The 12896-nt window shown below is 38.8% G+C and overlaps 1 protein-coding gene across 2 annotated transcripts; it reads left to right on the top strand.

Annotated features, from left to right (window-relative positions):
* Nucleotides 1–1466: 1466 nt before the first annotated feature.
* Nucleotides 1467–12332, top strand: g6pd (glucose-6-phosphate dehydrogenase). Of its 2 annotated transcripts, none has more exons than XM_013275691.2 (14): nt 1467–1540; nt 3023–3094; nt 3622–3740; nt 6614–6651; nt 6746–6854; nt 7243–7460; nt 8320–8478; nt 8939–9064; nt 9769–9862; nt 9944–10130; nt 10232–10467; nt 10638–10714; nt 10882–10974; nt 11323–12332. In XM_013275691.2, exons 1-14 carry the CDS (start codon nt 1489–1491, stop codon nt 11411–11413), a joined length of 1671 nt encoding a protein of 556 aa, XP_013131145.2. In that variant the 5' UTR covers nt 1467–1488; the 3' UTR covers nt 11414–12332. The 2 variants fall into 2 exon arrangements, with proteins under 2 accessions (XP_013131145.2, XP_013131147.1); XM_013275693.3 differs by lacking the exon at nt 1467–1540 and adding an exon at nt 1567–1724.
* Nucleotides 12333–12896: the final 564 nt, after the last annotated feature.

The raw sequence follows: 12896 nt of genomic DNA, 5'->3' as shown, positions 1-12896 counted from the left end.
GAAGAACCCCTCATCAGGCAAGTGTTTGACAGTATCTGCAGGAACTCTAATATTAACTTTGTGCAAATCAGCCCAAGCCAGTCAAAGCTGGATCTTCATCAGGGACTAGTCATGGATTTATGTGTGTGGACTCTTCTTTGAGGATGTGTATCAGCTGTGGTGTGATCCGTGTTTAAGTGTTACTGTCCTACGGTAACTCAAATTGTTTTCTTACCACAAAGAAGGATTTTGTCACTGTTTGGTAAATGCCCTCTTGGCATAATTATTTGTACTGCTGAGCCTCTTGTTAGTTCCACCTGAACTTTGAAAAGACTTTTAGTATAATGCAAGTACTGTGCACTTCTTCAAAACAGTTACACAAGGTTACACAAGACTATAAGGCCGGAATGAAAAAGGGGAATCATTATAGTTGCTCTTTCTTTCACTAGTTATGTATGCGCATGTGACTGCTGAAATAAAGGTCTGTGAATATTCTGTATTTTGATTATAATGAAATCCCTCCTCCAACCAAAGACTTAACAGTTGGATACATGAACATCTCCACCTCATCAGACTCTCTTGCACCAGCTCTCTACTCTCACTAAAAATCATAATGTTGATCACCACTGCAAAAAAGAAGGGACTCAAAGCAGATTCCTGATATATTCCCACCCCACCTTAAACTCATCTCTCAGTCCTACCACACACCTCGCCACTGTTTTGCTTTCCACATACATGTCTTGCACCACCTTTACATACTTCTCTTCCACTCCTGACTTCCTCATGAAGTATCACAGTTCCCCTCTTGGCACCCTATCATATGCTTTTTCTATATCAACAAAGACACTGTGCAGCTCTTTTTATACTTCTCCATCAACACTCTCAAAGAAAACATTGCATTGTTGGTGCTGTTTCTTGGCATGAAGCCATATTGCTGCTCACTGACCATCACCTCTGTCCTTATCATATCAGATCGTGTTAGCTTCAACAACTCTTTCCTATATCCTCATGGTATAACTCATCAACTTTATCCCTCATAGTTACTATAGCTTCGCACATCACCATTGTTCTTGAAAATCAATACCAGTACATCATCATCTCATTCTCCAGGTTAAATACTCTGCTTAAGAAGTCCATTGCTCTCTATCTCCTCCAGTGTCTACACAGTCTCTAGAATGTCCGCCTTTCCATTCTCAATTCTCTTCATCAAGGCCCTCGCTTCCTTTTTGCACTTCCTGATTCACTAACTTTCCTCCATTTGTCCTCTTCTCACTCTCATCTTCTTTAATGAACTTTGTTTGAGAAAAAAAGAATAAATAATAATAATAAATACTAATGACTGTGCAATAGTAGGGATATCACTTAATAAATTAGTGTATTTATATAATCATATAATTCCAGTATTTATAAATACAATTATTAGTATTGCACAGTCATTAATATTTATATGAAGGTTTCATTCAGACTGGGATGGGGGTGCAGGGGAGGGGCGATTAAACACGCCTACTTATGGGCGTGGCGTCACCAGAGTCGACAATGATGGGATCTCGAGCGAGCGCTGGTGAGTTTCTTCCAAACCAATAAAATCTCTCAATTCTGCTTTGTCACCTCAACCGGGAAGTAGGCAGGACAGAGAAATAAGCACCATCGAGCTGGGCTGCTGTCCCTGTGAGGTTGCATAAAGGCTGTGGCGTCTTGTCTCGGGTTTTAACTGCCAGGTTATCATCTCCTTAACGGACCTGTTTGTAAGTAGCATTACAGTCCCATTAGCTTAGCTTGTAGTAGCTTCGCCGCTTTTTTAACGCACATTGTGTTAGCTACGCGAAAGCTAGGTGCTCTTTTTTTTTTTTTGCTAGCTGGGGTTGTTTCTGTCAACTCTTGTTGTTATAAGAGGATGATAATGTTAAGGCTATTGTCACAGGCGAGGAAAACCTTTTGTATCTCCGTTTAATAAAAGTGTAATCTGAGCTCTTCCATACTGCCTACCAGTGCTGCTAACCGCACATTAAATAAAACGCTGGTTGAGCAACAGTGTCTGCCGGGGTGTCATCCTGAGATGTTCGCCATCCAGCTTTATCATGGTGTTGTGCATTAAGGTTCAGCAGTCTAAACACGGGATTTGGTGGAGGATTTGACTAATATCATTACAGTATGTTGCTGTGTGTGAGGCTATTTCTGGGAGTAGTAGCTTCCATCTGACAGGCACACACGTGCACTGTTGTTTTTGTGTTTGTCAGTATGTCAATGGTAATGCAGCTTGCAGAAAGTGAAGAAGTCGGTGATAAAATTACAGGACCAACTTGTACTTCCTGATTGGCTAAGCCTATACCTTTTCCTAAAATATGCTGCTGCTTGTTTTTCAACGTTAAGTAATGTTCGAGGAAGTAAACGCCTACTATAGGGCGAAATCTATTCATTTGGATTCCTTTTTTAGAGTCCAAAATGTCTTGCTTTGTCACAATCCCAATAGGGTTCACTTTTCAGTCATTACAGTTTATTCAGAAGCTAGAATCAGATATTTATGTGTTTGTTTGTTTTTTTAAACCTTTTCCTTTAATTGTTTTTTTTTTTTTTGTTATAAATTTTAAAAGATGCGCATATTAGCTGTGTGAACTGACTCTTCTGGCATTTATTATATTTAAAAATGCCTGAAGGAGTGAAAAACACCAGTACTAAAGGTGCCATCAAAATCAAAGGTTTTATTGTTAGTAAAATAATCATTAAAAATAATATTTGAGCATTTTGAAGAGAAGGACGAACACAAGGGGCGAAGGTTAGGCGAATGACATTCATTAAATTGGATACTCACTGAGGTCGAGTTGATGTATAGATGGATAGCTGCTGTGGTCTTTAACCAAAGTAATTTGTATTGTACAGAAATGAACTGGTGGCTGTAGGAGAATGATGCTAAAACAGTATAGCATGTAAGCATTAATGAAAATGTTAAGTTTTACATTTCTGCGCCAGTGTAAACTTGAGGTTTAAAATCTTAAGCGTCACGCATTAAGTGAGCCATCTGACCAGACCTAAATTCATTCTGCAGAGCGACCGCAACTGACCAGGAGTGAAAGAGAGGTGTCCTCAGCCACAAGAACAAGGAACCCTGCAACAGATGGTAAAGCCCCCAAAGAGCCAAAACCTCAAGATCACCAAGTTGGTCTGAGATTGCATTATGAGAAAGAAGTAGAAGATGTTCTTAAAGATATTGGGAACAAATTATCTAAGAAAAGTTTTCTCTTTTAACGACTTGTGCTGTTTGCGTGAAGTTAAAGAAAACCAAATAAACAAATTAACATTATTTGTGGTATTTATTTGTAAAGGCTGAAAGTTTTGCACATGTGTGATCTTTAAGAAACTGTTCATTGTATTGTTTTTCTTTACATTATTTGTTTGAAGGAGAGATTGACTATTTTGAGTGTCGTAGATACTTGTTATGTAGCTTTGGAGGGCGTGGAAAAATTCCTGACACTTTTCTTGTCACCTTGAGGCAACTTTGGCTGTGATTGGTGCTAAAGAATAACTTTATTTATCCCGAGGGAAATTCTTTTGTCATAGAAGTGAAATTGAATTGAAATTTGCTCTTTTTCTTGGTTTAACAGGTAAAATGACTTTATCAATTTTTTTTGTATGTCTGCTTTTCAGAGAAAATGAGCATCCCTCTCTCTCGCTCTGAGGTGTTTGGGGAGCTGAGGAAGGAGCTCTATGATGATGAAGAGTTTCATCAGTCCGATGTTCATGTCTTCATCATCATGGGCGCATCGGTAAGAGTTCAGTCACTCCCTGAATAAAACCTAATTAACCTAAAAAGGGTACTAATAAGCAGATTTGTGAAATCAAATAAAGAGGTGAATTGTCTAGAGGAATCACACTCAAATTTAAAAACTATCAGGAGTATATAACTAATCTCTTTGTCCCTTTTTATTTTGGCACATTTAGACTGCAAGGCACTTAGCCAAGAGTGTTTGGCAATATTTTCAAAGAAAGTGTGTTGAAATCCTAAAAAAAAACTTGCAATAATTGCACCCACTGTGATTAGGTAAATTTTGAAACTGATTTCAAAAAGCCTCTGCAAACAAGCACAACTGGGACAGTGTTCAAAACTGAGACAGTGAATCAGGCAAGGTTCCTCTTTGTTGTCATTTGAGGAGAGGTTATAAATAGAAGATTTTAATTGATCGGCGGTAATTTTCTGTCTATATAAAGTAATTATTGCACCAGCGTTGTTTTTGTTTTACTCAAAGGTCTGTGAACAGTTCACTTGCATAGAATTAATTGGCAAAATGAGCATTGCTTATATTTTTCAATATCTGCAAAATCTAAATGAACATTTTTATTTATTTTTTGTTACTCTCGGTTACTCTGAGGTTAAAAGGTGAAATGAAATCCATCCAGACAAGTGAATGAAATATGACTCTATTCATGGCGTAACGTTTCCTCATACTGCTCAGGTGCTGTGTTCAGGAAATGAAACCATTTCCAGCATTGAGAAACGTTTTATTCCCCTTCTTTCCTTGTTGCACAATATTCTGATTAATCATCATTCTGTGCTTTTACCTACTGGTCCTTCAGTCTTATCTTATCATTAAAAACAAAAAAGCACTTGTCCTTAAAAGTGCAAAGTCATGCTTTTAAAGAATAAATCTCTTTTTATTGTCATCTTCAAAGACACTGTCACTGTTATGAAATGTAAAACAAAAATGGCTGCATTTGCTTTATATATGAACATCTAACTGGCTGTGGCATCTATCTGCTGCACTGTGGCTCTTTGTAGGAGAGAGCAGCGCTGTGGCTGTTTTTTGCAGAGTCACAGACAGTCAGCGTTTTCCTTTCACTGTGATATGTAGGATCAAGGGCGGGCAGGGCTAGGCTGTGATTAGCCTCACTCTGGTTGTGCTCATTTTATGTTTGTGTTTCACTATACCACTTTAAGAGGTGTAACTGCTTTTTCCCTTCAAACAAGGATCATGCCACATATTCAAACATTTATTTACCAAAAATAATTGCCTAGTTTTTGTAGTTTAAGTAGGTAATATCTACTTAAACTCTGATTAATAAATGTAAAGAGGGTTGCTGTCATTTTAAATAAATATTAGACATTCAACTTTGTACAAAGTGGCAGGATTACAAGTCAAGGAACTCCCATGTGAGTGTTTTAAATGAGGTGTGTCAAACATAGAATAGAATAGTACTTTAATGCCATTCTACATGTACAACGAAATTATGGGTGCTCCATGCCAACTGTGCAGGAATAAAATCTAAATGGTAAGATGGCAGGAATAAATGGCATACAGGAGAAATGTATACAATCAAGGAGAATGTATACAAAACAAGAGACATGCACACATTTGAGAACAAAGTTCTTGGAAGTAGTGCAAAGGACTTGGTCTGAGTATAGAGTCCATGTGTGAATGGCCTGAGTGATGAGGGTTACTCAGGTCATCAGGTGCCTCAGATTGGTGAGGTGGGTGGGCAGAGTTGGGGTGTAGAGGGATGGTGTTTGTTAACAGTAACTGAATGGCCCAGGGGAAGAAGCTGTTTGTGAGACTGGAGGTGTGGGACCTGATTGACCTGAGGGCACTAGGTAAAATAGGTGGCCCAGTGTCCACAATTGTTCCAGTGAAGAGTCCCATCCAGCCCACTGAGAATTTCAGTGAAATCAATAAATTCTAGAGCTTTTTTCCCCCCTCGGTGATGCCAGCTTTACTACACAGGAACAAAAATCTCAGTTTAAGATAGAAAAGCACTTCTTTTGTCACTGCCTTTTTGCTGTACTTTGTAAACTTTAATGTACATATAATGGGCAGGAAAGCAGACATTGTTGAAATGTGTTTTTATTATGATTGCTCGCAAAAAAGAATAATAATTTAACAAGAAGTACTGTTTTAATATCTGGCACACTTTTAAGAAGCAAAGTTTCAGTTTTTAAGAAATCTACACTTTACACTTTTCTGTGGCGCTTTTACTGGTCCAACCCATTTGAGATCAATTTATGTCCCCCTAAACTAAAATGAGTTTGACACCAGCATTGGCAATTACATTTCTACTTAAGTTCGCTTCTAATGTTCTGCTATGACCGCTCGGTTACTCTGAGGTTAAAAGGCAATAAAAGTTCTACTTTTATTTGGGTTATAACTGATTTCAGAGCCTCTATCATGTTTTATAATGATTACAAAGCATTAGCCTTTATCTAGCAGACAGGTTTGACCACTATGTTTAAGCCACTAAAGCAGCAGGTTATTCAGTAAGATTTCCATAAGCAGCAGGGCAGTGTTGTCTCCTGGTGGTTGGCATTTGGTTCCACTGGGATTACTGAGGTTGTGCAATTCTTAAGTAAGCCAAAGCCGCTACTTACCTGTAGCAGCACAGTGTAACCGGTTTGTACTGCAGCATCTTTAGACCTTTGTGTGCTGGGAAAATGACTAATGCTCACTGAGATTACTAGCCTAAATAAACAGCACACTGACTTGCATGTGACTGTGCTTGTAGCCTGTATTTTGAACGTGAGATAAGATAAGATAACTATTGCCATTGCAAAGTCATACTTAGTACAATAGTACAACACAATTGGGACACTAAACACAACAAAAAACAACGCCGTAAAGTGGATCATATTTGTGTGTGTTTGCTCCAATAGGGGGATCTGGCTAAGAAAAAAATCTACCCAACTTTATGGTGAGTAAAGGCTCATTAAAGATACTACTTTAATCTGGATTGTAGCCTCAGAGGTGGGTTATAGTGAACCATGTGTTCCTCTGTTCTCTCCCAGGTGGTTGTTCAGAGATGGCCTACTACCCGAGCAGACCTACTTTGTGGGCTTTGCTCGCTCTGCCCTGACAGTTGATGCCATCCGGACTGCTTGCATGCCATACCTGAAGGTAAACATGGACACTTGAGATGTAGTGCTCAGACAGATTATTCATTTATTTAATGGGAAGAAAGAAGGTCAGATCAGATTGTTACAATTAAATAATATCCACAAAACGAAGATGAGTATTAGAAAAATGCAAATAAATTAAAAACACCATCTTAGTTTGTTGGCTTTTTTTCTGTTCTAAATTAAAACTATTGAATAGCGATGTGAGTTGTAGCAGCAGCACACAAAATAATAGTGATTCAAAGTGTGTAGGAGGGTCTTGAGTTAAATCTCATTTAACTTTGCTAGATCTCAGTACAAGGTGCATTTTTGTGAATGATATTATCAACAGGGCAGCACGGTGGTTAGCACTGTTGCCGCACAGTAAAGGTTTTTCCTCTCTGGCACAGGTGGCGGACACAGAAGCAGACCGGTTGTCGGCCTTCTTCGCCAGGAACACTTATGTCAGTGGGAAATACGCAGATGGGGATTCTTTCTCCAAACTCAACACACACATCGAGTCTCTTCCAGGAGGCCCTGGGGCAAACAGGCTCTTCTACTTGGCCCTGCCACCCACCGTCTACCACGATGTTACCAAGAACATTAAGCACCACTGCATGAGCACAAAGTCAGTACACATTCCTGTCTCTGATGTCGATGTGCCACACAGCTTGTTTAATTTTTTTCCTTGTGCTACCTGCTGTATCTGACTGTAAATCCATTTCATGTAAGTGGAGAGTTTGATGCAGTGGATTCTTTGCATTCATCTGATATGAGTGGAATGTCACCTAAAAGTCTGAGGTGCAAGCAGCATTTTCTGTGGTGTAGGAATTTGTAAATTAACTCCAGAATCTCACACTGAGAAATGAAATGCGAGACATCATGGCAAACCTCCATTATTGCAATTTAGTAGTAGTAGTAGTAGTAGTAGTAGTAGTAGTAGTAGCAGCTTCAATAATACTGTAATAAAATTTCCATTACCTGTTCTGCTAGCAACAGTTTTGTGGTTCAGTAAACTCAAAACATTTAGACTTTGAATTATCTGTAACTAGTATGTATATTTGTAAAGAAATACTGGTGAAAACATACTACTTGCAGTTGGGATTTACTTGTTCTCTCATAATATTTAAAATCTTTCCGTATGGACTATTAAAAAACAAAACAAAAGAAAGAGACATTTGAAGATATCATCTAGGACTGTGAAGTTATTTCACAATATTTTTATAGACATTTTAAATGGTCACTTGATTATTTTCTTTCATTGTCTGCATATCAGTCATGAATGAAATGATTAGTTGCAGCTGTAGTTCATATTTGTGTCTATTTTGGCAACTATTCATTTAAAATTGTGTTGGATATTTGGGACTATCAAATGCATTTTTTTCCCCCTTAACTGTCAAACACACTGTGTAAACCTGATCATTTAATATATTGTTAAAGTTTTAAACTATTTGTTCGTGTGTCCCCCCCCCCCCCCGGTTATTTAGGGGCTGGAACAGGGTGATTGTGGAGAAGCCATTTGGTCATGACCTTCAGAGCTCTGAGGAACTGTCCACTCACCTCTCGTCCCTCTTCACTGAAGACCAGATCTATCGTATAGATCACTATCTGGGCAAAGAAATGGTGCAGAACCTCATGGTGCTCAGGTAGGAAAACCGAAATATAGGAGCATTTTTTTTTTTTATATGTGACACTTTGTAAAGATTTTGATTGTTGTAAATTTGAATGCAAGTAGCTTTATTCCAGTTTACAGCGGGTGTAGCAGAACAGAGCCTCATAGAGAAATCAAATGTCTGGGGCTTCATCAAAAACATTTCTTTTTAGCATCGTTATTCGAGTATGAAGAAGAAGAAGACTTTTTTTAAATTTAAAATTTCATCGTAAAAATAATGTGCTCTTGATCGTGAGTTAATTATGCAACACTTCATTTTCAGCTGGCCTGTGGTTTAAAAAAGCCACTATGAAAATCTTGCACCATGAATAGAAAGTGGGGGCTAACCAAGAACAAAACCAAAGATAAATGTTTATGCATGTTGTCATGAACAGCTGTGCTGTTGCTCTGTGTGTGCTGCTGAGCTGAGGACAAATACACTGTGTTCGCTGCAGGTTTGGAAACCGAATCTTTGGGCCGATCTGGAACAGGGACAGCGTGGCCTGTGTCGTCCTCACCTTTAAGGAACCCTTTGGCACCCAAGGTCGAGGAGGCTACTTTGATGATTTTGGCATCATCCGGTGAGGAGAAAAGTACTTCAATCATAAAGTTTAATGCTTTTTAAAGTACCGTGAATAAGCAGAATTATATGAGGGCTGCTTTAAGGCAAAAGTTACACTTATTTTAGAAAATAAGTGATCACAATTATTTAACAAGGTTACCCACAGACTTTGTATTTATTTAGCTGTTGTTTTTTTTTTTTTGTTTTGTTTTTTTTTAATTTAAGCACATTACCTTGAATGTTAACAATAATTCAGTTGAGGGGGGGGCACCCAAAAGAAATAAATACGTTGAACTAAATCTAAAACAAAGATTCAATGCGCTTATCTCTAATGATGAATATGAAAACAAGCAGAGTACCAGAGAGTAAGTATGTGTAAGAATACTTCCTAATATTTATATTGGGGTAAGAGAAACATGTCTTTGGCTATGAGCTATCATCGGTGCAAAAAATATAATTCATTGGCAAGCTATATACCATTTATATTTATTAGATATTCAAGTTTTACTAATGTTACCACACTAGTGAGTTAAAGTGCTGTTGTTGTTTCTTTTCATTTGTACATTAAGAGCTCACTGCAGGGAGAATGACCATAAGTTAATAGATTTAACTGGTTTTACCAGCACATCAAAACCAACACATGATCAGTTATAATTTGAATTAATTTCGTAACAGTCTTCTGCGTCTTTAATGTGACCACCTGTTCTTTTTTTTCATAATCAGAGATGTCATGCAGAACCATTTGCTCCAGATGCTTTCCCTTGTTGCCATGGAGAAACCAGCTTCCACCAGCTCTGACGATGTCAGGGATGAAAAGGTACAAAGTCACCTGGCAGAAACCAAATACTCGCGTTCTGTGTATTAAATGTGGTGTGTCTGGTCTTGTACCTTTTGTTAGGTGAAGGTGCTGAAGTGTATTGCTCCACCATCCATGTCGGATGTTGTGCTGGGTCAGTACGTGGGGGATCCAGAGGGTGAAGGAGATGCCAAACTGGGTTATCTGGATGATCCCACAGTACCTAAAGGATCGACTCAAGCCACCTTTGCCACCACTGTGCTCTACGTACACAATGAACGCTGGGACGGTAAAGGCGCTTATTTGTTAAGAAAAAAAATGAGGCGTTTTAAACATTTTCCTGTGCTCTTTCATCGTGGGTTGAAAATACATGAAAATGTTTCTCCTCAGGCGTTCCTTTCATCCTTCGCTGTGGCAAAGCACTGAATGAGAGAAAGGCCGAGGTGCGGCTGCAGTTCACCGACGTCCCCGGAGACATTTTTGGACGTCAGTGTCGCAGGAATGAGCTTGTGGTACGCGTGCAGCCCAACGAGGCTGTGTATGCCAAGATGATGAGCAAGAAACCTGGCGTGTACTTCAGCCCGGAAGAAACGGAGCTGGATCTCACCTACAAGAGCAGATACAAGGCAGGCTCAAGTTTTATTTATTTAATTGCCAAACACACTCTGAGATCAACTTTGAGTACTTCAAAGACTGATTAAGAGTTTCACCCCGTTTTAGAGCTTCAGAGGTAGTTGTACAAAAATAAAATAAACGGGTCTCTAACAAAGCTGTTAATATGGCATTTTTCTTTTAGGACGTGAAGCTTCCCGATGCTTATGAACGTCTCATCCTGGATGTCTTCTGCGGGAGCCAAATGCACTTTGTACGCAGGTCTGTACTTTTCCTTCTCCACTCTTCTCTAAAGTCACTGCTTGTAATCATAACTCGCCATCACTAGATGGAGCCAGAGGGGCCTCTTTTTTGCTATCAGGAGCTGAGTAGTGAAAACCTCACACCTCTGTTTTACCTACTTCTGCATGTTGAATTGTTGTCTGCAGTGACGAACTAAGGGAAGCATGGAGGATCTTCACTCCTATCCTTCATCAAATAGAGAAAGAGAAGCCGAAGCCAATTCCTTACAAATATGGAAGGTAGGAAAGGTTTTACTCAGCTCTCACTTGGAAGAGGAAAATCATACCACATTCAAAAAAAGATTCTTTAGCCTCAGCAAACATGAAGAAATAATTGTGTGTAAAATGCAGCTGAAATACATGAAATCAAAGTATTAAAATAGTAAATCATTAAGGAAAACGTGTTTGATATTTAATATGAAGAGATTCCGTTAAGTGTAACCTTTTACATTGTACTTGCGTAATGAAATTACATGGAAAGTTTACATGTAATCAAATTAAAGTCAGCAGGTTTTTTAAAAATTTTATTTATTTTTAATGTAATTGCTTAATTCTTTTTCTTTTTTCCCCCCTCCTCCTTCTTTTTAGCCGTGGCCCTCAAGAAGCAGATGATCTCGTGCAGAAAGTTGGATTTCGTTACGAAGGCACTTACAAATGGGTGAACCCTCACAGACTTTGAATTGCGATGATATGAGGGATGAGTAGAGGTAGGATGGTAGGAGGGGTGCAGTAGGGTGAGTGATTAGATATTTTCCAGTACAGGATCATCTTTAAGAAACAAGGCTTTTCCACAATGTGGATCCATCATGCCGCAAAGATAGAAAATCTCAGGTATTGCAGTTACTCCATAAGGCCCGGTCAAACTTTCACCAGACATTTGTGAATTGATTGTGTTTTCATGGACCACAGTTACGGTGGTAGTTTTCATACATTCACAGCAGTTTTCAGCTTTAATTAGAGATGGGATCAAGTCCGTGAAAAAACAGAATGATCAAGGATTTTTGGGAACAAATTATTCTGCTAAGTGGAACTCCTTATTCCTGTCTTCAGTAATTAGATCAAATATCCAGACCACAAGAACAAAACGCTGCAAGCTAAGTGTTGTCCACATATTGTCAACCAACGGACACAGAAAACGAGGAATAGGAACAAATGTCCGCTAGCTGTCGCTCTTAAATCACCATGATTTTAATGCCATTCTGCTTTTGATTGCATTGTTTGCATTTCTAATTTCGCTGCTGCTTTTTTGCATCCTCTGCGTGGGACCAAGGACATCATGGTGGTTTTAAAATGAACAGATTAGTTTCCACGAGGCGATTTTCTTCAAAGCGTTTATACTGCGAGTCTTAACTGTCCTCACGGACGAGCAAAGCAGGTTCCTTTTTTAGTTTCCGCACTTTGAGCTTCATTCCCTTTTTGTTTACATTTTTCCAGATTTATTTAAGTTGCTGACACTGATTCCATATTTCGAAATCCAGACGACAGTGGCGTGTACCACAGATCAGCAGTGAATGTCTGTTTTGACGCATTGTATACCGCACACTCATGTAAAGCTAGCTACATTTCCACAAGTTGTAATAAACTAGTTTTGCTTGTTATCGTGTCATGTTTTGGCTTCTTGTCTAACCGGCCATCCTGCCTTTGACTCAGAAATCAGAATTTCTAAAATGCACGTGGAGATGGGAGAGGAGGCTTGCTGGAGGAGCTATAACATATCATACTGACATTGCTTTAAACTGAGGCTCAGACGGAAAGCTTCCTCATTTTGTGAAATGTCTGTTGCCTTGAGATTCCTCTCCTCATGTGTTTTCCTCGTATCCTATGGTTGTATTTCTGATGGGAGAGGCTAAGGTGTCAGAGGAATCAAGGCTCTATATAAACTGAGAAGAAACTAATGGCATAACAGGGGGAAACAGCTCCATGGAGCAACTACAGGTTTAAACCTGTAAGTGGGGAAAAATAATCAACCCTTTTAATTAAATAACAAGGAACGCTGTAATTTCTATTGCGATTTCCAATTTCATTGTTTCCTTTCTAATGAAAATGAAAATGAAAAAATTAGTCCAGCCATGATTTGATACTGGAATTAATTTATTCACAGACAAATGTTGATGATTTCAAATGTATTAGAAACTGAGTGAAAACTGGGTCAGGCAGGATCA

Source organism: Oreochromis niloticus, linkage group LG20, assembly GCF_001858045.2.
Source record: "Oreochromis niloticus isolate F11D_XX linkage group LG20, O_niloticus_UMD_NMBU, whole genome shotgun sequence".
Lineage (NCBI taxonomy): Eukaryota > Metazoa > Chordata > Actinopteri > Cichliformes > Cichlidae > Oreochromis > Oreochromis niloticus.
This window is presented reverse-complemented; position numbering and strand designations above follow the sequence as displayed.

Bases quoted from the DNA above. Each gene is read 5' to 3' on its own strand.
- g6pd (XM_013275691.2), top strand. From the start codon at position 1,489: ATGGGCGTGGCGTCACCAGAGTCGACAATGATGGGATCTCGAGCGAGC. The intron at 6,652-6,745 runs GTGAGTAAAGGC...GTTCTCTCCCAG, and splicing joins AAAATCTACCCAACTTTATG to GTGGTTGTTCAGAGATGGCC. The intron at 10,131-10,231 runs GTAAAGGCGCTT...GTTTCTCCTCAG, and splicing joins ACACAATGAACGCTGGGACG to GCGTTCCTTTCATCCTTCGC.